The sequence below is a fragment of the Hippocampus bargibanti genome, linkage group LG02 (genome assembly GCF_051943395.1).
Source record: "Hippocampus bargibanti isolate YZ-2025 linkage group LG02, ASM5194339v1, whole genome shotgun sequence".
NCBI classification, from domain to species: domain Eukaryota; kingdom Metazoa; phylum Chordata; class Actinopteri; order Syngnathiformes; family Syngnathidae; genus Hippocampus; species Hippocampus bargibanti.
The window spans coordinates 9,769,166-9,794,881 of NC_142735.1; the positions used below are offsets into that span (position 1 = coordinate 9,769,166).

A 25,716-nucleotide genomic window follows, 5' to 3' on the forward strand; every position below is an offset into this window, starting at 1 on the left:
AACCTCTCTCTCAGGGAATGTCTTTTTGACACGAACCTTCTTGCTGCTGATAATTATGATGACGGTGATTGTTTAGTAATGCAAAAAGCAAAACTAATTTCTTTAGGGTCCAGCGCTCTATTTCAAAACATTGGCTAGTCACTCGCCAATCATTTTGCGAAAACTGTTCTGATCACAAGCCGCTCATGACAAGCGCATAGTGGCACGAGCTAGTACACTGTATCGCTAGCTAGCTGCATTAGCAGATACATTGTTATGCCGATTTAACTGTGGTTTAGTCAACCCACAGCAGCTGAAGGAGGAGAAGAAATGGATATGGTTGGAGATTTACTGTTAAAGCTATTTTCAAGACTGACTTTTCAAGAAAAGCTGGACATCATTAAGAAAGGTCAAACGAGCAAAAGCGAGTGACATGCACAGCCCGCCACTGAGTTAACTTCATGAATACTCTCAACGATTCATGTTTTCTCGGGAGCTGGTATTGTGGTTTTTAAATGCTCAACTGTGAGAACATTATCGAAGGTCTAGTTTCTTCTCACAGATGTCAGCTGTTCATTTGGACCGCGTTGGCGTGCAAGTGGAGGCCGGCTGACGAGTGTACTGGGCGCGCAGCAGAGCCAAGTTAAGACCGGGGAGCCTGAATCTTTTATCGGAGGAATGACCACCTTGCAGATAGCACGATTATGACACTGCTGTTTTGTCGTGCATGGCCGCACACTTCTCCACTCGGCTTCCCGTTTGCATCGGGCAAGAGGACGTAAAACAAAGGGGGACACAGTGCTCTTTCAAGCCGGGAGCCTCTGCGCACAATCGGTGCGCTCCTGCAGACTGGCTGCGCCCAGGAAGCGGTCAGTGGAGAACTCCGTGCCTCCGAGCCTCAGATAGACACTTTACCCCGGCAGGATTCAACGCACCGAACGCCCTTTATCGTCCATTATTGTTCCACTCGAAGTCTGTTGTGGAAGAGCAGCACAAAAAAAGAGCGTCATCTGTAAATTTACGCGCATTTTCGGAGGTTCCGGGCGATGGCGGTCCTGGCGAAAGCTGCGCTGCTTCTCCTGGCTGCAACAGTTCCACACAGTGAGTACACTAATCTCATTTTTGAAAATCCTGCCGTATTAGGATCGATGGATTTATACTTTGGGGCGTCAGTTAAAGAGGATCAATTATGTTTTGGCGTTTCCTTTACCAAAATCGACACTTGTCACATGCGCTTTCGCGGAAGCATTGTCTCCTCTCACATCTGTTAATATGTACAATGTAATGTATTAGACAACACATAGCAAGGAATGTGGCGGTGGTTCCGAGAAAAGCGTTGCACATCTCAATTCCGAAAGTGCTACTTTTCTCCGAGAGTAATTCTGTTGGCCACTAGGAGCTGTTTCAAAACACGTGGATACTGAATTATCGATTATCCACCTCTAGTTGCAAATGAAGTCTTTGTGGTGGGAGTTTTATAATGTTATTTTGTTTAACTTCTTTTAGAAGTATCGTGTGTCGGTGTTTATTGTGGTTGCAGTTTACAGTGGCATAGAAATGCACAGCATCATACTTGTAAAATCTCATGATGTTATCTTGTATTCCCCACATGCCTTAATTGATTTCCATCAATGCCAAAGCCACTGAAAGAGAAGAATGTCCCTCCCCACATAGAAATCAAATGAAATACCCTAAAATCCTCATTATAATACAGGTTGGTGAACTGATGTTTAGTAAATTTGGTGTGCTGTACTGTGACGGTGCACGAGCTGAAGACTAAACCAGAACTTTGGCTTCAAAGTTTAAATGCAAATTCAAATCTTAGGTGAGTTGAAAGAGTACAAAATAGAATTTTAACTTCAGGGGAAAATATATATTTATTTTGGTTGAAGTAGTGGTCATAACTAATTAAGTACAGTAATGCCTCGTTTATCACGGTTAAGGCGGACTGGAACCACCTGCGATAGACGGAAAACTGCGATGTCGCGAACCTTATGTACATGTATTGGTAAATTTACATGTGTATAAGTACAAAAAAATTATAAGGCCAAATTTAGTGGAACACAGTACAGGACACGCATAAAGAAGCACAGTAAATGTTTATAGTACAGTACAAAACTCTAATGCAATAAAGTAAACAGTCCAATATCAACATAGAGTAGATACAGTATTTACAGGTACACTACTCGTCTTTCTTGATGTAACGCACCGTTGATTCATTGACGTTGTAATGGCGTAAAACAGCGGCATAACTTTGGCCTTCCCTCAGTTTGTCAAGCAATATTACTTTTTCACTCACTGTCTTCTTTTGGGTTCTCTGGATGATTTTGAAGGCACGGGGCATTTAGGAGCCATTGTCGGGTGAGGACGTATTAAGTACGAATGAAAATACGAGAATACGTACAGTACGTAACCTGAACTAACATGATGCGAAAACAGGAGAAGGGATAAGCATTCAGGTACTTTGAATGCTGCACAGTATTGTTGTCTCTCGACCAATCAGCTTTGGCCCGAGTCAGCACAAAAACAAATAAAAAAAGAAAAACCCGAGTTGGCAGCGTGGCATCACATGACTGTAAACAAAGTCAAAATGATCAATGTATAGTAAGCAAAGCGATGAAAATTTTGTTTTTTACAGGTGGTCGGGAATTGTGTAAAAAGACTGAATTCATGATTTATTTGATGATATGTCACAATTATGAGGTTTTTCATCCATCCAAAGCCAATGTAAGGAGTACTGTAATTGTTTGACTATGTTGGTTTTACCAGCTCACCTGCGTCAATGTGTATTTATGCACATTTTAAAAGTAATTTGATGTTTTTTTTGCAAATGACATAATACATTTCATTGATAAGCGCCAGATGCACAAACAAAACTCTCAAAGTCACTTTACAGTCACAGGATAGGTTTTTCAGTGGGCGAGCAGCGACAGCCACACGCACCAGCGTTCACTCCCGGAAGTAACTCAAATAGAAAGAAAGCTAGCTAACTCGCTAATAGATAGCTAGCTAGATAGCTACATAGGTAATAGATAGCTAGCTAGATAGATAGCTAGTAGCGCCCCACCTCCAAACTGCAGCGCCCATACTACCAGAAGTCCCGAGAACCATTGCTCTAAAAGCGCGGCAAGATACTTTTAAAAGGAGAAATACAGTTGTCACATTTTGTCGGGTGGTGATGGCGGATGTGTATCCCAAAAAGCAGGCAGGAGGGAGCAGGAGGTTGTGTTTGACAAATTGTATTAAAATAAAGTCAGCAGGAACAAAATTTAAAACATCAAAATCATCTGTTTAGAAAAAATATAAAGTATCAAAAGAAAGGCAACAAACACATGCACAGTACAAAGCATACAACAGCATTCAACAAACATCAATGACCCGACCACGAATGGTTGTGCCGGGTGTCCTTTTGAGTGTCACTGATTGGGAACGACCAGCACCTGTGAGGCGGCAGGCAGGGCTAACAGCCCTTAAAGTAGCATTGATATTTTCACAACACCAACACAATTTCACAACTTTCGTTGTGAAAGGGAAAACGGGACCGATAACCCAATAATAGCCAAAGTGGCTAAGATAGCTTGTTCACGACAGTAAAAGTAACCATACGGGAAGCAAAATTTGGCAAAGCAACAACCTCTCCATCCATTTTTAAACTTGACCATATTTAGTGAAACACAAATTGATTTGGTGCGCTCGTCTTGGTGAATAACCTTTGATTGTGTTGCAGTCTTTGCGCCTATGAGATGATGACATTTTTATTTTTAGAGGCAATAAATTATTGAGGTGTGGAGAGTGCAGGAAGGCAGACGCTCGTGTATATGTGTGTCTGCATACATGTGTGATCAGACCTCCTGGTATTCTCCCCAAAGTCTCTCCAACCTCGTATGTGTCCCCTCCACTCGTTTTGGCATTATTTTAACAGCTCAAGGCTCCTCTACACAAGTTTCAAACTGAGCCACACTTTGGATTGGATTGGATTATTAGTCTCACAGTGGAGAAATTTACATTTCACTTCTAACTTTAACTTTCCTTCTGTAGTTACAGTGAAGTTATTGTGACTGGTCAGAATATAATCATTGTTGAACTGTCTCCCCGTTTGAAGAGTATTTTCACAGGTTTGTGTGGGTTTTCTTCGCCACTGTACTCAGCGAAGAACTGAAAATCTGAACACGAGTTCATGTGGTCACATAATGACGCCAGTCCTTGGTCAGATTTCAGATGCACTGTCCAAGAATGATTAATTCACATACAAATGATGACAGAAATAATAGAGGTATGGGAAAATAGAGCACACGATGTCTATATTATTGACTCAATACAGTTTCATATATCAAATTGTTGGCTCAATGCAGTTTCATATATCCGATATACTTTTTGTACTTGCAGTATGTACAGTCCTTTATGAAACATTTTTGCGCAGTGATACATTTCAGTCCTCTGACATTTCTATTATGCTTAGAATACTTGCTGCTGTGGATTGCAAATTTCCCCATTGTGGGACTATTAAAGGCTTTCGGATTCTGATTCTGATAAAAGAATCAGTCTATCAAAGAATCAAGATCATCTTTTTTTGGCCAAGTATGTAATGCATAATGCGTTTTATTCGGTGACCATTTCATGAAAGTGTTTTACTTTCATAAACTCACCTTAATTAAATATACATTGAAGATGTATAAAAAATGTACAAACTAAAGAGAGTCATTCAGTGTGTCATCAACCTGTGTGCGCTTGTGCAAATGGTGCTTGACTGACAAAGCCACAGCAACAATCTCAAGTCATAATTGTACCGTTGTAAAAAGTCTGCAAATTGACAAATGTGTTACTATAAAAGGACAAGGTCAACCCCTCATGAAATGGTTGTTTTTGGTGACCATGCTTTGATGTAGCCTAGCACAAGGAGAAGCTGGAAAAGATGGTGTCAGAATCAGAACCAGAAAGCCCTTAAACGTCCCACAATGGGGAAATTTGCAGTCCTGAGTGAGATCTGTCATGAGCCAGTTGACAGCTGGGCGGGGCCTCCGCTCCCGCCATTCGCCAGCTGCTGTCAATTTCCTCCTCATTGACTGTGGACATTTAAACCCGACGCTGGCACTCACCCAGCGTCGGAAGATACTTCGCCTCGTGCCATGCCAGTACTTGGAACTTGTAGCCAGTACATAATTTGCTTCGCCCGAGGAATGATTTTAGCCATGAACGCGTTTGTTTATTGCACCGTGTCGTAGGTTATTTTGCACCCCCGTGTGCCACTTTATTTTTCTTAGTTAGTGTGGTTGGGTGGATTGCCCCCACTCACCCACTAGCATTGTCAGTTTGTCATTCTTGGTTTTGTCTCACGAACTTTTTACCGGGTCCGCGTCTTTTCGGACCCGCGCTTTATGTTAATAAATCCATTGCCGGTACCTACGCCTCTGTCCTGCTTAGCGATCCACCGCCAATCCCACACGTTCCTGCTCGCCAGCTGCCACTGTCGCCGCCGGAACGTGATAAGATCAAGTGCGAGAGGATTTTGCCGTCCTGGAGATCTGTACATGAGCACAAACATCATAGTTCGAAGACTTGTAGCCACACCACTTGGTTTGATTTAAAACTCAATAGAGGCTAGTAGCTTTTATTGCAAACAAATGATTGATTTCCTGTTGTGTGTGTGTGTGTGTGTGTGTGTGTGTGTGTGTGTGTGTGGAATGCACCTCTGCTTTTTGGCAGAGCAACTCTCTTCTTTGTCGTCATCCTCACGTCCCGTTGCAAATGTGACAGCGTGGCCACAAATACATAACCTCGTGATTCTGCCATCCAAAGTTGCCAACTCACACACTTTGAGATGTCAGGAGACGCGTATCTTGCTGATGTCAGATCACCGGTGTTTGCACAACTGGTTCGGTCTGAATGCTCAACCACGCACATATTCCTCTGCTGATTTTTGCCCTGGATGACGTCGACATGAAATCCGGCCATGAAGCTGTCATCTTTGGGTTTGCTGCCCTGTCTAACGCGACAGCTCAAAGATGCCCGAGGCCATCGGGCAAGCAAAACAGTGAAATCAAATGTGCACAGTGCACATTCAGATTGACACGCGGAACCCCAACTAAACATGTCAAATGGCAGCTATCATTCAACCAAAATTTTTCACGTCTTCTCTTGAAGGGATGACAAATCGCACTATCACTCAGATTCTGTGAACATAACCTGGCACACAAATACTTCAGAAAAAGCAAGCTCACACTTTGAAGTAAGAATTTGTGGTTTGTGCCGACAAACGACCCATGACAACTGGACGTAAAAAGTCTCCATTCCCCTGTTGACCGGTTGTTGTCTTTGTAAAAATGACTAACGTGGAGTGACATTTGCTAGTCAACTCGCCACCAATCGCAGTTTGTCGCACACCCTGAATTCTTTAATGTATGTCTCAATGAAAAAGTAAGGACAATTACGATGACACTACATTTAAATTTGATCAAGCAAAGAGAACGAAAGCAGTTCTTAAAATTACTAAAAGAAGACACGTCTCTGTAAGCTCTCAGTCGTACAGGAGTGGTACATCGATGAAAAGGTTTCTTTAGCCATCATCTGTACTTCTTTGACGGTGGCGGACGTTTCGCTTCTTATCTAAGAGGCTTCGTCAGCCTCGGCGAAAGAAACCTTTTCATCGATTGTTAAAAGAAGAGACATTAACATTTTTAAAATGCTTTTACAGGCAAAAATAAATAAATACAAATAAAAATAAAGACTGACCAACCCGACACCATTTTTTTGTTTCCTAACTGACGTCATAAAAACGTTTTATAGCATCTAAAATACCCAAAACACGCAGGCTGATATTTTTAGTCGAAGGCAAAACACCAATAAAAATGAGTTAAAGTGTCGCAAAACTACTTCAAAATGACCCCAGAGATGCAGACTTTCAGAAGGTCCCGTCCCCTTGTTCGTGACGTCACACCAGGACGTCTTGCCTTGCTCTAGAATAGTGGTCTCAAACTCGCGGCCCGCGGGCCAAATGCGGCCCCCGAAATAATATTTTGCGGCCCGCCTTGATATGAAAGATTAATGTTAGAGCGGCCCGCATGATTGATATGAATGAAACTTGTGTTGTGGAGCTGAACAAGTAGGCAAGATAAGCAATGTTTGGGACAGTTAATGTTCAATATTTTCTTTATGTTAAGAAGGTTAAAGGTTAAAGAACTGTGAATACAGACATTTGAAACTTTATTAAAATAATTAGATTTCCTGTGGTTTTTTTCAGTAGTCTGTAACTGCCTCATGATCATTAAATTATTTTATTTATTACTGGTTCATTTATTTTTTTATTCATTTTTCCATGTATTCGTTTAATTCATTTTTGTGTGTGTTAAAAATAAAGATTTTGAGAACATTGGAATGTTTTATCTGTGATTATCTTGTGGAAAAACCGATGCGGCCCAGCCTCACCCAGACTCTGCCTCCAGCGGCCCCCGGGTAAATTGAGTTTGAGACCCCTGCTCTCGAATCAAAACAATGGCTTCAGATTCGGAGAAGATGCTTTCTTGTTACTCATCCAGTTATGAATATGATTCAAATAGTTCTGAAGAGGAAAGCATAAATGTTTGCAATCGATTAAAGAAGTCCTCCATTATCAATTCAAGCCGGCCGGACTCCAATGTAGTGTCCCAGAAAATGCAAAAGATAGTGCCCAAGCTCCATTGGAAATGGGCTGATTTGTCTGCTCGGAATTTGTGTCAACTAGTATCGGATTGGATATGCCTTTATTAGTCTCACAGTGGAGAAATTTACATTTCACAGCAGCAAAGTGATGAAAGGAATGAAAGTAGAAAAACAAAATACATGAGCTGCTGGAAAGGCAGCCACTCTCACGGCGCCGTCTTGAAGTCAAAAGAACAAAAAAACCTAAATAACAAATAATATGACAGCATAGAGACAATATGACAAAACAAATACACAGAGAGACATTCATTCTTCAGGACTTGCTGTACCCTCTTTGTGATGACATGAAGCAGTTCTAGATGAAAGAGGAGAGGATCAAAGCGTCTTTCCACCAGTGGATCAGGGACATCATCGTGGAATGTGCACGTCGACTACAAGCTAAATGAAATATCAAATAGTAGTCTTGGTGCAACGCACAACGATTCACCATCACGTTATTTATGTGTTTATGTGACCTTCTAATTTCGCCATCAACACGAAGTTTTCAGACCAAAGTACCCAAAATGCTTTGTGTGTCGCTTTGTCAGTCAGGGGCGTTCCAGACGGGACGTCACGTCAGGCATCGTCATCAACTCGAAAACAAGACTTCCTGAATATTCAGCGCGAGTCTTTAAATGTAAAATATAGCTATATGCGGTGGAATCTTTGTAAAATACGCTCAGTAGAAGTCATTTGAAGTGATTTTAAAGAGTTTAATGGTTCTCTTTATTTGTAAGTAGGTTAATTGTCAGATCTCCCAGGCAGGTGACGCGCAGAGCTTGATCGTGGCGTGGAGTGGAGCAAGTCGAGCCGTGATGTCCGTCCGACGCCCGGCGTTAGCCGGGCGTCAGTCCGAGATGATTCTGCCCCGTGGTTCGCCCCAATCTCTCTGTCCCGCGACAGCTCCTTTTATACAATTTTCAAGCGTGTGCTATGCGTCAGGGTGAGACGCACATCAAGGAGATCAAGGAATTGAAAGACATGAAAGGGTTGAAAGGCGCACTTCAAAATCATACACGCGTGTGACGCAACAATTTTACAAATTATGGACACAACTTGTCCGAAGGCGTCGGTTGTCCTTTAAATCAAAAGAGATTTGAAGGAGGCCTTACAGGTTTTAGATTAGATTAGATTAGATGAGCTTTTATTTGTCTCACAGTGGAGAAATTTACATTTCCCAGCAAAACAAAATACAGGAGCTGCCATGCAGGCAGCCACTCGGCGGCGCCATCTTGAAAAAAAAAAAAAAAAAAAGAAAGGAGCGTCAGCGCAGAGTGCCGATGCGTCGGTAGAACTGTCGCGGCTTGGAATTAAAGCGGATTTATGTGGGACAGGGGATGTGAGACAATGTCTTTTCGTCAATGGATTGCTTTCAACATTTAGCTTGTAGTAGACGTGCAAATCCACCATGATGTCCCTCATCCACTGCTGAAATGGATGCTTTGATCCTATCTTTCATCTAGAACTGCTTTATACAACAAAGAGGGTGCAGAAAGTGCTTAAGATTGAATTACTGTCTGTATTTTTTGTGTTGTGTCACATTATCAAAGTCAAAAGTCAAAGTCAGCTTTATTGTCAAATAGCGCCGGCTGGAGCGCTGTTCGGTCGTGTGCTTCCGCCGAAGATCACTCCGCCCGATCCGAAGGTCGTGTGCTTGATGGACCAGCCGTGGTGGGTGTGTATTATGAAAATAGTGCTTATTAAAAGGTTTAATTTTCATAAATTTGACGTTCGTAAGATGAAAAGTTCTTAATATAAGGTGTTCGTAAGTTGAGGTCTCACTGTATAACTACAATACGCATTGTGCAATTAATATCTCTCAGTCCAAGTCAATGAAAAAGGAGCAAATTATTAGTTTTGCGAAGGCAGACGTGTTGTGCAGCAATACTTAATCCCATTCGATTCTGCTGGTGTACTATAAGGGTCGAGAGTAAATGTCCATCTTGTAAACATCAAATCATCTGCATGCAAAAGAAGCAGATGTTCACCACAATGTTGCTTGAGTGAAAGCAACCTACATATGCATCTAGGGGAAAGGGGCTCAGGAGTTTGTCATGAAAAAAAAAAAAAACTTTGGCAGCGTGTTTGAAACCAGCAACTGCCACTGAAGCTCTGTGACCCAGTCAGTGCGTGCTGTGTTGATTACATGGATGAAAACACGGTGACTATGTCTTTGTGTGTGTGTGTGTGTGTGTGTGTGAAATATTGCTCTTATTGTATCTGCTGCCCATCACATGCATTGTTGACATGCAACATACTGTATATATATATATATATATATATATATATGAATAATTAGACATATATTGATGATACTTTTTACATTTTTATTATGTATTATCTTTCCAAGACACAGAGTCGGTATGGACAAATACAGTAAAGTCTCGTTATATCGATATTCAAGGGAGTCCGAAAAAATATCGATATAACCGGGACTATCGATATATCCGACCCTGTTTGCATGTAATTTTCTCCGTGCGTGCATAGAAATAGTATCGATATAACCGGGACTATCGATATATCCGATATCGATATAACGAGACTTTACTGTACGTCCGTTTATGAGCGCGCGCACACACACACACGCACGCACGCACGCACACACACACACACACACACACACACACACACACACACACACACACACACACACACACACACACACACACACACACACACGAGCGCATTCACAATTCTTCAATGCGCCATTCAATGGAGCAGAATGCCATTTTGTTCGAGTACCAAATTAGTCAGACCTTGCAGCGCGACATTTAAACATCAGTTCAACTATCGCCGTGGGCACATGCGTGAGTGAATGCGCGTTTTTCATTGTGCCCTATCTTGTATGCCTTTCAATCTACTGAGCATCAGGGTATATCAGGAAGAATACTATTGTTTGTATTTAATCATGGTCAAGAAATCTCTCAGATATGGATGACATTGTCAAAAAAATAATCCACATAATAGGGCCAACACGTTTGTAAATACTTTTTTTTTGTTAGTGAAGAATCAGTTTATAATATTATTTCAGGGCCATAAAATACGAATTTGTGTCCATCAAACTAGGTCAGAATGACCTGCTTATATAAAATTCATATTGTTTCCACAAAATAGGGCCAACACGTTTGTAATTACTTTTTTTTGTTTTTGAAGAAGTAGTTTATAATATTATTTCAGGGCCATAAAATACGAATTTGTGTCCATCAAATAATCATATGAACAAAATACTAATTTGTGGGCTCAAAATACTAGTGTTTCCAGGTGTATAAGGCGCACTGGAGTGGAACGGGCACCCCCAAAGAATGGTGTATTTTCAACCCTTTTCCATATATAAGGCGCGCCGGACTATAAGGTGCAACTTCAATGAATGAGAAAAGTATTCCAAATATAATATTTAATATAGAAAAAAAATCCAAATATCGGGCACACCACAATATAAGTTGCTATAGTAGAGGCTGGGGTTACACATGACTTCTCCTCCGGGGGGAAATGGAGTCGGTGGCTGCTGAAAGCTGCTGTTTTGGCTCAATATTACTTTGCATATAAGGCGCACCTGCATATAAGACGTATCAGGCGCACGGTCATCATTTGAAGAAAATGAAGGCTTTTGGGTGCACCTTATACACCAGAAAATATGGTACTTTATTTTCATAAACTTGCTGTAATCTGCTCACAAAATATTTATTTGTGTTGAAATACGGTCATATGCATATAAAATCCCCATTTTTATGGCCTCAAGATACAGTCCCTAAAATAGGTATAATGGGGGGGGGGGGTGAATGACCATTTTTGGTTAAGAATTACTCATTTGTATCCACAAAGCAGCTGTGACTCCGTACTAATCAATGGAGGGCACTTTCCCGAAAAGTGTTAGAGGTCGACGCCAGGGATAAAGACAAGGGACAGCAATTGTATTGAATTATACTGTATTGTGAACTGGGTATGATTAAGACATTTGGAAAACCCAGCCATTGTGGGCTATTGACAAGAACAGAGAACGAGGAAAAGGCACTGAACGAACATCGAGTATTGAAATTTCTCTGAAAGGTGGTGCACCTTTTGCTGACACAGACACCCAAATTGTTCATTCGAATAATTGTACCTTATTTTGTGGCAACATCTTCATTTATTTTGGCCAGATTTGAATGATTTCCCATTCATATCATGTGTCGGGCTTCCTAGATTCACAGAAAGACGCAGTTTTTTTGACATCTGCTTGTGTTTACCATGTCACATCAACCTGTTTCTGTTCATCCTGGGAAGCCAAACAATCAGTCATCTCATCAGAGGAAGCGCAAACATCTACCTGTGCACCGCGGCAGTATGAAAACAACGCGTTTACAAATGGCCCCGGGGAAACTAGTCAGCATAGCTAATCACTTCAGACACACACATTATGCAACACGAGGCCTCCTCGACACCCCGCGTTAGCCTGATTTGAATGCATCGTCCTGAGATGAAATTATGGAAGTCAAAATCAGAGAAGTGGAATGTGTATTTAGAGGCAATTGCACTCTGTGCTTTGACATTTTTGGCAAGGCGTCCAATGATATAAGATTGCACAACAGCCAGAAGATATTTTGGCTTTCTGGAATAAAATTTGTTGTGATGCTTGCGTTTGCTCTTCCAAGTATTTGCCATGACAATTTTATTATAAGCATATCAATAAGAAAGCCGCGCCTGTGTTTCCTCTGCAGGTAACACAGGTGTTAAGTAAGTCCGTTGAAAATTCATTAATTGATCTTGTGTAAAACCAAAACATTTCAAATTTGACTTCTCGTCCGTCCGTCCAGTCCGTCCGTCCAGTCTGTCCATCCAGTCCGTCCGTCCAGTCCATCTGTCCGTCCATCCATCCATCCATCCGTACAGTCCGTCCGTCCAGTCCGTCCATCCGTCCATCCGTCCAGTCCGTCTGTCTAACTAGCCAGCTAGCTGGATAGTCAGCTAGCCGGATAGTCAGCTAGCTAGATAGCTAGCTATTTTTACATACAGGGCAAATGGAGATCAAATCAGCAGGAAAACCATCTCCCTTTAATTTAAGTGTCATTGTCGAGTTGAGTACCCCATACTGTAACATCAATACTTGTTGTTGTTCACCCCTTGCCATGAAAGTCCCAAAAGGCCACGCAAACATCAATGTATTCATCAATGGTAAATCTGCACATCTCATATTAATTAATGTTTAATAATAAATATTAATTAATATTAATTAATATTTGAGTAAGGCTGTGATCTGCTATTGCATATACGACTAACCATCAATCAAACAAAAATTACACTTCTGTTTTTACTTTATTTCATTTCTAATATCTTAGTGATAACTAATTCAACATTCATATTTCACCACTCAAAAATATCTACTTTTCCATGTCCTCGAATCACCCGCCCGTGGTGATGGGTCTGAAAACAGTACACGGGCCACCTCAGCACTACTCAACCGAGTCGCCTGTTTGCGGCCAGCAACTAAAATATATGTTTCGGCTTCACGGGGCATTGGATCTGATTTCCCACTACTGTGTGTATTCTTATGAGAATGTGTTTTGCATCTGGCTTTATTTAATGCAGATTAGGTTTTGTCCATTGAGTTATAAAAAGAAAATGCACCGACAACAAAAGTATGTTTGGATGCACACATATTTAGCGTGTCAGTGCTATCAAATCCAATTATCTTGTCAGAATATAGCCATTGAGCCACATTAAAGCTTTGCTTTTTTGTTTTTTAAGCATTTTTGTGCAACACAAAATGAGCAGTTAAGAGACATTTATATGCAGCCGTTTGTAATTCCATTCCGTGGTCTATTGTGTGTTCATCATGCCTAGTTAGGCTGGTGCTAAATGTCTTAAATTCCCCCTCCAGCTGGCATTTGGCTCTGCAAGTTGTTGCTAACAGTTCCATTTTGTTGCATTAAACATATGATATAAAGAATGAATCTTTAATTTGAAATAAAGGCATTTGGGGTTATATTGAACATTTTTGTTGATCTTTGTTTTTCTAAGATAATGTCAAAAAGACCAATTGTACTTGGTACACATGAAAAACAACATGAAAAACAAAAAGTAGCTACATATATGGTATATGGGCCATTACAAGGTTATTTTTAATTTTCTGTATGATGCAGAAAGATGCATCTATTCTTTATTGCCATTTTCCTCATTACTATAACTGGAACCTGACTGGAGAAAAGGGAGAATACTGGTTGTGAGCCAGTCTCAAACCTTCTACAACAACCAGTCCCACCCACATTCATGTAGTACTCATGGCGAATTTGGACTTTTAGAATGCAGTGTAAACTGGAGCACACAGCGAAAAAAGGGTTGGTTTTGAGATGGGATCTATCGAGGTGGCTAGCTACCTAGCTGTTAGCTATCTCTTAACTGCCTCGCTAGCTTTCTGGCTATTTGAGTTAGCTATTTGGGTTGTGTGAACGCTGGCGCATGTGGCTGCCGCTGCTCAACCCCAGAAAAACTTATCCTGTGACTGTAAAGTGACCTTGAGAGTTTTGAAAGGCACTTATAAATGAAATGTATCATTATTACTGTATGATTAAAATGACATGATCAAGATTGGTACATTCCTAATATCTTTATTTATTGCCACATATACGCTAGTGAATGTACAATATATTGGATGCCAACCACACTACTGAATAGCACAATTGTGTGGTGTGTGCGTGTGTGTGTGTGTGTGTGTGTGTGTGCGTGCGTGCGTGCGTGTGTGCGTGTGTGTGTGTGTGTGTGTGTTTGCCTGCAGCTGCATTGTGTGCAGAGGTAGAGGAACGTCTCGTGGGTCACCTGTTGTCAGCAGATCGCTACAATAAACTGATCAGACCGGCCGTCAACAACAGCCAGCAAGTCACCATTTACATCCAAGTGTCTTTGGCACAGCTCATCAATGTGGTGAGGAAGATCAGCTGTGCTACTTCTTAAAATGCGATAATGATGATCAGTGATGAGCCTGACAATGATAAATTAAAAAAGAATCATTTTAAGAGTCATCAGGATGTGTTTCAGCTTTCAATTTGTTTTCCAGAACGAGAGGGAACAGATTATGACCACCAACTGTTGGCTCACTCAGGTTTGTGTTCTCTTGGTCTTTCGTCTTACTCCAGCCTTTGAGAGTTTATTCCAAAGCCAATTATTATTATTATTATTATTTTACACTTCACCATTTATTGTAATCGTTTCAAATACCTCTGTGGCGTATCAAATTTCAAGCCATTTTCATGAAAATTCATTCATTCATGTTCAAATATTCCTCAAGAATTTTGGAAAGACACACATTTGGAGATATTCCAAATCAGCTTCCTAGTCTACCAATGAATATCATGAGCATCCCATCAGTGTGTTTTGATGATGATAATATATCAGAATCAGAATCCTCTTTATTGCCAAGTATGTAGAAGACACAAGGAATTTGTTTCCGGTAGAACACGCTGCACTAGTATCGTTGTCCAAAAAAAACCTGCTAAGTGGCACTATACAGTTCCATTTCTTCCAGTTCCATATCTTAATAAAAACGATTCTGATTCTGATCCCATGACTGTACGTATTTTATTGCTTGAGAATCTTTGATATTGTGTTTCGGATTGAAAATATAAGGTGTTTGTTTTCTCATTGTCTTTCTTTTCTCAACAATTATCAGGTGTGGAACGACTACAGGTTAATGTGGGACCCTGATGAGTATGATGGCATCAAGAAAATCCGCCTCCCGACGGAACACATTTGGCTGCCAGACATCGTCCTTTATAACAAGTAATAATAACAATAATAATAATAATAATAATAATAATAATAATAATAATACGTCTGTGTAAGCTCTCAGTCATACAGGAGTGGTCCATCGATGAAAATGTTTCTTCAGCCATCATCTGTACTTCTTTGAAGGTGTCAGACGTTTCGCTTCTTATCCAAGAAACTTTGTCAGCAAACTAAAGTCTTACTGGTAGTTTAGACCCTATATGTATATCCCTACTGTCCAGACATGGACTCTGCTATGATAGGTCCCTGCTCTCAGGTTGGCAAAGGACTACTCCCTGCAGCTCCACTGTTTGTTCCTATTGTTCTGAATAACGACTGGCCTGATTGCCCCACTTCCACCGCTATCACCTCATCAGTATTACTAATCCAATGTTGCCTAAGCAGGCTACAGTATGAACGGTCCAAATTGAACCTCATCCCACCATATCGGTTTAATGAAGGATTTAGCTGTTTCGCTTCTGGGTTATGAAGCGAAACGTCCGACACCTTCAAAGAAGTACAGATGACGGCTGAAGAAACCTTTCCATTAATAATAATAATAATAATAATAATAATAATAATAATAATAATAATAATAATAATAATAATAATAAGACATTTCATTTGTAAACACCTTTCAAAATTCTCAAGGACACTTGATAGTCACAGGATATTTTTTCTGCGGGTGAGCAGAAAAAATAATAATAGTAATAATAACTTTTGAGTCTATATTTTTATATACTGTATTTTTATAGTAACATGAAGTTGACAGGACCCTTCCTTTGCAAATATAGCATTCTGCTGACTTAATTCTGGTAAATAGAGTTACATCTTGCTTCAAATGAAACAACAGATGCACGGGGTTACACACAATCATTGTTTCTTATCATTTTTCAAGAATACAGTAAAGTCTCGTTATATCGATATCGGATATATCGATAGTCCCGGTTATATCGATACTATTCCTATGTACGCACGGAGAAAATTACATGTAAACAGGGTCGGATATATCGATAGTCCCGGTTATATCGATATTTTTTCGGACTCCCTTGAATATCGATATAACGAGACTTTACTGTATTTGTCTTATCCGCTGAGTCTTATAGACTAAGCATGCGGTCTTACTGTTACAAACCTCATTTTGGGTATAAGTATATTTTTGGTGACCGAAAAGTGATCACAATTGTACTTATTTATTTTCTGTGGTCAAAATGTAATTATTAATAGAATATCATAAGAACAGAAAACAAATTATAAATACTGATTACGTTATCCTATTGTCATTATATCCACTCACTAGAAATAATTGAATTTGGTATTATTTCAACACCTGGGATATACCATACATCCAATGAAGGTGTCATATAATGAAAGAAATGCAGTTTAAGAGACCTCTCATTGTGCTGGTATGCATCTAAATTATTATTATTATTATTCCGCTCCTGCAAACAGTAGCAGAAAAGACGGGACAGGATGGGTGTTGTAAACAAGTCAGTGTTACCATTAGGTGGCGGGAGGGGCTATGTAGAGTCAAACTCCCCTGTAATCTGATTGTAAATGAGCGCACACCCCAGGAAAATAATATGGATATCAATCAAGGGTCTAGTGAAGCAGTTCTAGGGTGGTCCCATAATACCAAGCGACTAAATCCAACAGTTGTGCGCATCCTTGTGAATCAACACCACGACACAGGGGTGTGAGAATTAGTGCTGTAGGAAATTAAAAGACCACCTCTTGGGAATGTTAATAAACAATGATGAGAAATCAATCCTTTGTGTGTGTGAGGTAGTTGCGTGTCATCTGGTTGTATGGATGTACTTCATGTGTGTTGTGGTCAGTAGTAAAGCGCCGCTGTTTATACTTGCCTCCTAGCCATGAAACTTTCATAAAGATAGATTGCCGGTCAGCGTCATGACTGTACAACCGCGGAAATGGATCTCGAGGCCTAATGATGAAAGATGATGGGGGCTAGAGGTTGCAGAATGAAGAAGAAAGTGCCCAGTTTTAGTGTGGTCGACATGTCCTCTCTATGCCTGAACCTTCCTCTTATCCTCGCATTAGAAGGTGAACGTATTGCCGGATTCCTGACCTACTTTATAAATTGATAGTCTATATATCTATAATGCATCCCCTGTAGCTTGGGCGAGATCAAGTCAAAAGGCACATCTCAGCACATTGGAGAAAGGTGAAGGGGAGACTGCTGACATCCTGCCATCGTTTGTTCTGCTACGGATTTATCCCAAGGATGATAACAAGATTCTGTAACACTGATCTTACCATTTAATAACTGTGTAATCTTCAAAAAAGCAGTCCTGAAATCACTTAAACAGACCGAAATCCAGGTGTCAAGTGGTGAGACAGGACGGCAGGTTGTAGTTCCATACTTGGCGTGATTTGAAACGAATGTGAGAGTGTGGAAAGAAGTCCTCCGCTGAGATTTAAACATTTGTATAGAAATGCCTACACTAATTTTCACGGCAAGGTCATTCCAGGGTACTGGTGGATTTATGGATGAGGTAGTAGAATCCGCATTTCCTGCTTTTTAGCACAGAAAGAACATAATTTTGTGAGACTTAAAACTGGATGAAACAAAGCACTACAGAGCTATATTATACGTGTAATTAAAAATCCTTGTAATCACATCTCAGGAGGCGTTAAGGTCATCCTGGATTGTAGTGCTATTTTTTCCTGATGCCTTTTTGTCTTTCCCTGTCTGTCCTTCAGTGCTGACGGCACCTACGAAGTCTCCTTCTACTCCAACGCGGTGGTCTCCAACAATGGCGAGGTGGCTTGGCTCCCCCCCGCCATCTACAAGTCGGCTTGCAAGATCGAAGTCCGTGACTTTCCGTTCGACCAGCAGAACTGCACCCTCAAGTTTCGCTCCTGGACGTACGACCACACCGAGATCGACCTCATCCTGCTGAGTGACTTTGCCAGCCGTGATGATTTTAAACCTAGTGGCGAGTGGGACATTGTTTCGCTGCCTGGACGCAAGAACGAAGACCCGGATGACATCAGGTACCTGGACATCACGTATGACTTCATCATAAAGAGAAAACCTCTCTTCTACACCATCAACCTGATCATCCCTTGCATCCTGATCACATCTTTGGCCATTCTGGTCTTCTACCTGCCATCAGACTGCGGTGAGAAGATGACGCTGTGCATCTCTGTGCTCCTGGCCCTCACTGTATTTTTGCTCCTTATCTCAAAGATTGTACCGCCCACATCTTTAGCGGTGCCTCTGATTGGCAAGTACCTGATGTTCACCATGGTGCTGGTCACCTTTTCCATCGTCACCAGCGTTTGCGTGCTCAACATACACCATCGCTCCCCCAGTACGCACACCATGCCTCCTTGGGTCAAACGTGTCTTCATGTACCGACTTCCCTCCTACCTTTTCATGCGGAGACCAGGCACAGCCAACATACGCGAGCGCTTCAGGAAAAAACACCAACAGCGATCGTACTCCGAGAAGAAAGCAGGAGCGGAAGCGGGGACAGGTTCTCTGGGACTGGCAGACTCCTCCTCGTCCTTCTATATCAACGAGGACTCGGCCAAACGCTACGGATGGACGTTCAGCAACTTTGCCAACACAGATTTCAGGCGGAGAGCGACGCTGAAAAGCAGCATCGATGTGGAGGATGCTGTGGATGGTGTGCGCTACATTGCGGACAAGATGAAGAGTGAGGACAACGATGAAGGGGTAGGCCTTTCCTAGGAAATGTGTGTGCCAAATTATTTGTCAACTCCTTGGATTTTGCCTTATTGTCTTCAAATAAATTGATATCATTCAAAAAACTGCATCATAAAAAATATGTGAAAATGGGTAATTTTAGCAAATTTTCTGTTTCAAAAGTGTGTATAAAACAGGTAGTCCTTCTCACTAATCGGCAGCCAAAGAGTCAGTTTCACTTTTTCAAAAGATTGGTGACACCTGGCCAATAGCGATAGTCTCAATTAATGGACGGTCAATGACCCTGGTATCATTGTTATGACAAATATTGTGAAAGGAGAATCAGAATCAGACTGAGAATCAGAAAGCCTTTAATCATCCCACAATGGTGAAATTTGCAGTCCACAGCAGCAATTTGAAAGGGGGTGGCGGGGGGGAATGAAACTGCTGTTTGTACCTCATGTACTCCAACATTTCTTTTCGTACTAAATTAACTCAAGAAAATGAAGCCTGACGGACATTAACAAGCTTGTAAGTTGTGCATAAATGCATCAATGGTATTTTGTATGTATTTTTAACACTCCTCTCTGTCTTGTTACAGATTATTGAAGATTGGAAGTACGTGGCTATGGTGATCGACCGCCTCTTCCTGTGGATCTTTGTGTTTGTGTGTGTGGTGGGAACTGTGGGCCTTTTCATGCATCCTCTGTTCCAAAGTTACAACACTCCCATTGTTGGAGACATGGACGAAAACTGAGGGATGGTGACTTTAGGTAAAAAAAGAACATCCTAATTCATTCCTACTCTTCTCTGCAAAGCGCCAAGCCATTCCTTTTATCGCGTTACAGTTTGTCCACCTCACCTGCCACTCTGATGCACTTTCGCCCTCTTCCTTAACACCTGCTCCTGAACTTAACACGTTTGATCCTCCACATGTCCTGCCTTCTGATCAAGCAGGAGAACAAATATCTTATTTCGATGCAGAGACTGCTGCTCTTGTTGCTCTTATCGAATCAAAGTCGCTAATAGTGAGTGAGCGTCACTACAGCAGGGTATTGCTGAGATCTGAGATCATCTTTACTGTGTTGGGTCCAAATTGATCTTCCTTGTATCACTCAAATTCTAATATTTCATATTGACCCTGAAGTAACCACTTCTACTAGTTCACCCTAAAGTTGTTTGATGGCATTTAGGTCAACGTCTCAGGCACTAAGTTCATTCAAGCTTCCACTTAGGGACCTTTATGCACTGGGGCACAGCCATTCTGAAACAGAAAAGTGGCTTCCACAAACTTACTAAAGCATAGAATATTCTGTTCAGATGAATAATTAAACTTTAAAGGAAATTAGAGGGAGTAAAAGTGTGCTCCAAGACTTGATTCCATCTATTGTAGTGTATTACAGGTTTTCTCGGTGTCAGCGACTATTTTGAATCATCGTGACTTGCCAATCCAGTAGTGCAGATAAATATAAATTCAAAATGATGACGTTTCAACCATGTAATGTTAACCTGTACAAATGCATAGTCCTAAAAAATGAACTGAGTGAGATCTGTTCTTCACTTACAAAACGGACCTTTACATCCTTTTGAAACATGGCACCAGTAACCTCGGTTTGTATTTCTTCAGAAACATCTTCAAAAGCCGACGAAAGCTCCCAGCAACTCCTAGCAAGCATTAATTAGGAGATATATTGCGTTGCCTTCTAGGGTGCATCATGAGATTTCTTGTGAACTGGATTTCACATAATAAACCCTGATGGCATGTTAAAGACACATAAATCGTCTGAAATTGAACTAAGACTTTGTTCTCCTTTGGCCTCTTTTGGAGTTTTTTTCTACTCTCCTAGCTTCGCAAACCTCCGCATGAAGCAAAACACTCATTTATTTTCCCAAGAGCCCAAAAACAAAAACAAACAGAGAAAGTCTTTAACAAGCAAACTCAAGAAACTAACAATGATGTGGTTGCGTAGAAGATCACCTCCATGTGTCCTCTCACTCACATGCCCTCATATTCATTCCCAAGCAGCGCAAACACAGAAGGGCAATTTATGACGTGTCAAAACACACACACACACACACACACACACACACACACACACACACACACACACACACACACACACACACACACACACACACACACACACACACACACACACACACACACACACACACACACAATAATATGCTGATTTGTGGACTCAGGCTGGGAAACGAGACGCAGTGGGACTTCCTGTGTGACTGTAAAACCACGACATTGATGACCATATACTTTTATATCAAAGGTACTCATGAGGAATTGATTTTATTCGACCACCACCGAGGCAATTACAGAAAGGACACCCTCTCTTCTAAACTTCAAAATGGGCTCTAAACTCCAACCTAAGTTGTCACATCTAGATCTAAATGACATGAAATACAAACTTTGTATATTCCTCTTTTGATCTGAATCCCATATGTCTTCAGTATATAACAAAAAGAAAGGAAGTGACCTTGGTGTTAAGACTTACGGAGCAAAGTGCAAGTCCTATTCGAGCATTCAATGTAGAGTTCATTAAGAGATTGTTTTACTCACTTTCAAATCTCTGAATGGTCTTGACATGCCTTGACACCTTGGTCTGTCGTGACTGTTCTGCCAAGTGCCATGTGTGTGTGTGTGCGCGTGTGTGTGTGTGCGTGTGCGTGCGTGTGTGTGTGTGTTTTAATTGGAACTATTCTTTCAAGGCGCGGCCCGGTAGTCGAGTGGTTAGCACGCCGGTTTCACAGTGCAGTGGTCGCCGGTTCGCGTCCCGCTCCGGCCTCCCTGTGTGGAGTTTGCGTGTTCTCCCCCGGCCCGTGTGGATTTTCTCCGGGTCCTCACACATTCCAAAAACATGCATAGCAGGCAGATTGAACACTCTAAATTGTCCTTAGGTGTTTGTAGTTGTGAGCCCTGCGATTGGCCGGCAACCAATTCAGGGTGTCTCCCGCCTCGTGCCCGAAGACAGCTGGGATTGGCTCCAGCACCCCCCACGACCCTGATGAGGAATAAGCGGTACGGAAAATGGATGGATGGATATTCGTTCAAGGGTAAATGTTCTTGATAAATGATTCTTGGTAAATGATATTTGACAAAAACCCTCTCAGTCTTTCAACCCACAGCTCAGGATCTGCTTTATGTGTATACTCTCTGTGCTTAGTGCGCTTTAAACTGGTCAGCGAACAAAAAACTTCATTGGACATTTCTGCAACCGCAGGGTGTGCACCTTTTGTTAACTTATGTAAACAACTATGCAAGGCTTACAACAGACATGTGCACTCCATTATTAGTCTGGAACATCTTGTGTTCTCTTGCTCTTGTTATCAGATCAGAGACGATTCCTAAAAGTGTGACGGCAAGCCTAAAATGGGGCCCGCAGGCACCATACAAATCTGGGTATTTTTTGGCATCACGCCACAACTAATCACGTCATGTTTACACAATTCCTTGCGCTGAAGCTAATCCGTGACAGTGATGGGCCCGCAACATCATTAAAGTAAATGCGCGCACACCAACATCCACACGTGTGGCAAACGGCGACATAATCCCACAGGCGTTGTGACAGCTGTGGAATTGGAGTCAGATTCAGCAAGTATTGTGCAAAGTTGTACTTGCACATTTCCCTGTGCGTTGAGCCACACGACTCACAAATAAGACTCCTGACATCTGCATCAATTTCCATGAAAGCAACTAATGAATGAAGATTGGGAAATGACAATTCCCTCAAAGTCTTCATAATATTATATTTTGTGGAGCATGTGGATCAGTGAAGCACTTTTTTCATCTTCAGAGAGAGAGAGGGAGAGATTAGACTTTTAGACTGCATTTCAGAGGTCACTTATAACTATCGGAATACATTTTTAAAGTAACCCATATTCTTTTGGTTGTGGTGCAGTTGTTGGAAAATATGAGATTGAGGTTGAGCAAGGGAAGAAAGATGAAGCCTTGTCATAAATATGGAGGCCTGGACTTCTTTCAGTTAACGTTAAGGACCTCTTCGTGTTCTCCTGACAAATCAATAAGCACTTATCCACCGCACAAATGACAGTGCTTATTACGGTAGCTGTATGTACATGCATTCTATACCATTGTCATCTCATCTCTCATCTTTGGACCTCACTCAGCAAATACGAAGAGTATATGCACGCATGCATTCACATGTGTGCATCTCCTGAGCCTGTGATGCAGTCAAGTGAGTGTCAGCAGTTAAACATAAATATGACAAGGAGGATAAACACACATACATTCATGGCTGCATACACTCAGACACTGTGATGCCCCCTGGCGAGTGTCAACAGTTTGAAGTGTTTCCTGTAGTCCACCGATGCCGTCCATTTTAGCCATTATCTTCCACAGGACCGTTAAGATTTATCCCTGCCATTTTGTCGATCTTTATGTACTATGTACCGGAAATAGAGAACGTGAGGAGGGCGCGCATCTGCATCTGTGGCTCATTCATCCTGCAGGGCCAGCCGTTGAGTACAGGGTGTAGACTAAAGACCATGAAATGTATTATTATTATTATTATTATTATTATTATTATTTTTTATTTTTGTTGTCGGAGCCATTGCCACATTCTCTTTTATTTCATAAGACCTGGCAAAACAATCATCACAGTTGAGAGAAGTATTACAGTAGAAATACAAATATAATAAGACTCTTATAAATCATGGTTTGCTGATTCGTCTCGTGTCCATGTTAAGCGCTTTGTTACAGCTTTAACTGTGATTGAAGCACTATATAAATCAATATCTATTCTATTGCATTGTATTACTTCAATAAAAAGTAACAATGTTTAAATGTACTTATGTACAGAAGTGAGAATGCACTTTACCAGTTCATCACACCCGCAAGGATAAGAATAAGACTAAGAGAGCCTTTAATAGTCCCACAAATTTGCAAGCGGATAAGATAAAGGATTTATGGATATACAATACAGCGGTGACTTGAGAAACGTGTTTCATTTATTCCATGACCAATAGTACATCCATTAAAGGACAACCGACGTCTCCGGACAAGTTTTTAACTAGTTTGAGGAGGCGGGCTGTGCTCTTCTTGGCTCCCCGCTCCGACGAGAGATGTGCTCCTTTTGTTTTACGAGAATAAAGTAGTTTTTCTGTTCACCATCTATCGTCCCCGCTGGTATTTCATCACAAAACTTCGTTGAACTCCGAACCAGATGAGAAACAGGAATTAGAACCGAACAGATTCCACCACATATAGCTATATTTTACGTTTTAAGACTCGCGCTGGATATTCCGGAAGTCGTGTTTTTGAGTTGGTGACAAGTTCTCACCCTACGTCACTGAAGGAACGCCCCTGACCGAAAAAGGACACATTGTAGCAGTCCTTCCATCACGTCAATGCATTTTTCTGTACTTGTTTGGTCTGAAAACTTCTATCTATCTATCTATCTATCTATCTATCTATCTATCTATCTATCTATCTATCTATCTATCTATCTATCTATCTATCTATCTATCTATCTATCTATCTATCTATCTATCTATCTATCTATCTATCTATCTATCTATCACCGTTTATCGGCCTACCCATGCATTACCTACATCATAGAATTCTTATTTCGAGAATGTAAAGACAATTTTTTTTCAATGTCTGTAATGAAGTAGTGCTGTAATTTCTGGATTCTTTCAAATAGCAATGTTGGCAGTTCATTGTCGTCTTTATTTAGTAAATGCTGGTTGCTGCATTGCATTGAATATCAACAAAATTAAGCTTTCTTTGCTCTTTTGAAGTGAAATGAGTGTTCTTCAAGAGTGTCCAACTCTGACATTAGAAATATCTCTGAATGTGTGCCTCCAAAAGCCTTGTGGAAACTAACAGCATTTAATTAAGAGCTTTGCCATTCAAGCAGGAGTAAGTATCGGCCACTAGTGGCTGCGGGAGTCCACCAAATTGATGCACAGACAGCAGTTAGTCAGGATGGGATGGATGGAATAAATGAGGCAGTGGCGTTACTGCCGCAGGAATGTGATGGGAGAAGAGGAAGCAGTTAGGAGAGGGAAGAAAAGAGGCGGGGGGCTAGGGGTGGGTGGCTTCCCTGAAGGTTGAGGGTTACAGGGTGACTGACAGAACAAGGCAAGAGAAAAGATGCTGAAAGCGTTCTTTTAAATGGCTTATCAGAAAGTAGTGACAGTGGAGTGTTGAGAGCGAGTCGGCTGAAGAAGGTTTAGATTGTGTGGTGGAAGGTCAAGTCCTGCACATGGATAAAAAAGGCAGACAGTTTATGCTTCTCACTTGTGTGTTCCGATTTCCCTACTCAGCTCTTTGTTGGGAATAATATGGTGGGTGTTTTTTTCTCTCTCAAAGAAAAATAACAATGGATTATAAAGCATAATTATACAACGTAATCAATAAGAATGACATGAAATAAAATGCCAGGATTACTGTGATTTTAAGGAGGGGTGATTGCTGCCCTGCTCACTACGTATCCGATGCTATGATTCTGTTTTTTGTTTAGATTACATTTGATTTTTTTCCATGTGCTTTTTGTTTACCTTGTGCAGTTTTGTTTTGACACGTGGTCCCTTGCATAAATAATATTTATATTTATAAGCGCCTTTCAAAACTCTCAAGGACACGTTATAGTCACGTATTTTTTTTGTGCGGG

The 25,716-nt window shown here is 41.2% G+C and overlaps 1 protein-coding gene across 1 annotated transcript; it reads left to right on the plus strand.

Annotated features, from left to right (window-relative positions):
* Positions 1 to 713: 713 nt before the first annotated feature.
* LOC148901502 (neuronal acetylcholine receptor subunit beta-2-like) lies at positions 714 to 20,830 on the plus strand. The gene is made up of 6 exons (XM_089017064.1): positions 714 to 1,080; positions 14,405 to 14,550; positions 14,684 to 14,728; positions 15,296 to 15,405; positions 18,115 to 19,096; positions 19,668 to 20,830. Exons 1-6 carry the CDS (start codon positions 1,026 to 1,028, stop codon positions 19,821 to 19,823), a joined length of 1,494 nt encoding a protein of 497 aa, XP_088873190.1. The 5' UTR covers positions 714 to 1,025; the 3' UTR covers positions 19,824 to 20,830.
* The last annotated feature ends 4,886 nt before the right edge of the window (positions 20,831 to 25,716 follow it).

Bases quoted from the DNA above. Each gene is read 5' to 3' on its own strand.
- LOC148901502 (XM_089017064.1), top strand. From the start codon at position 1,026: ATGGCGGTCCTGGCGAAAGCTGCGCTGCTTCTCCTGGCTGCAACAGTT. The intron at 14,551-14,683 runs GTGAGGAAGATC...TTTGTTTTCCAG, and splicing joins TGGCACAGCTCATCAATGTG to AACGAGAGGGAACAGATTAT. The intron at 19,097-19,667 runs GTAGGCCTTTCC...GTCTTGTTACAG, and splicing joins GTGAGGACAACGATGAAGGG to ATTATTGAAGATTGGAAGTA.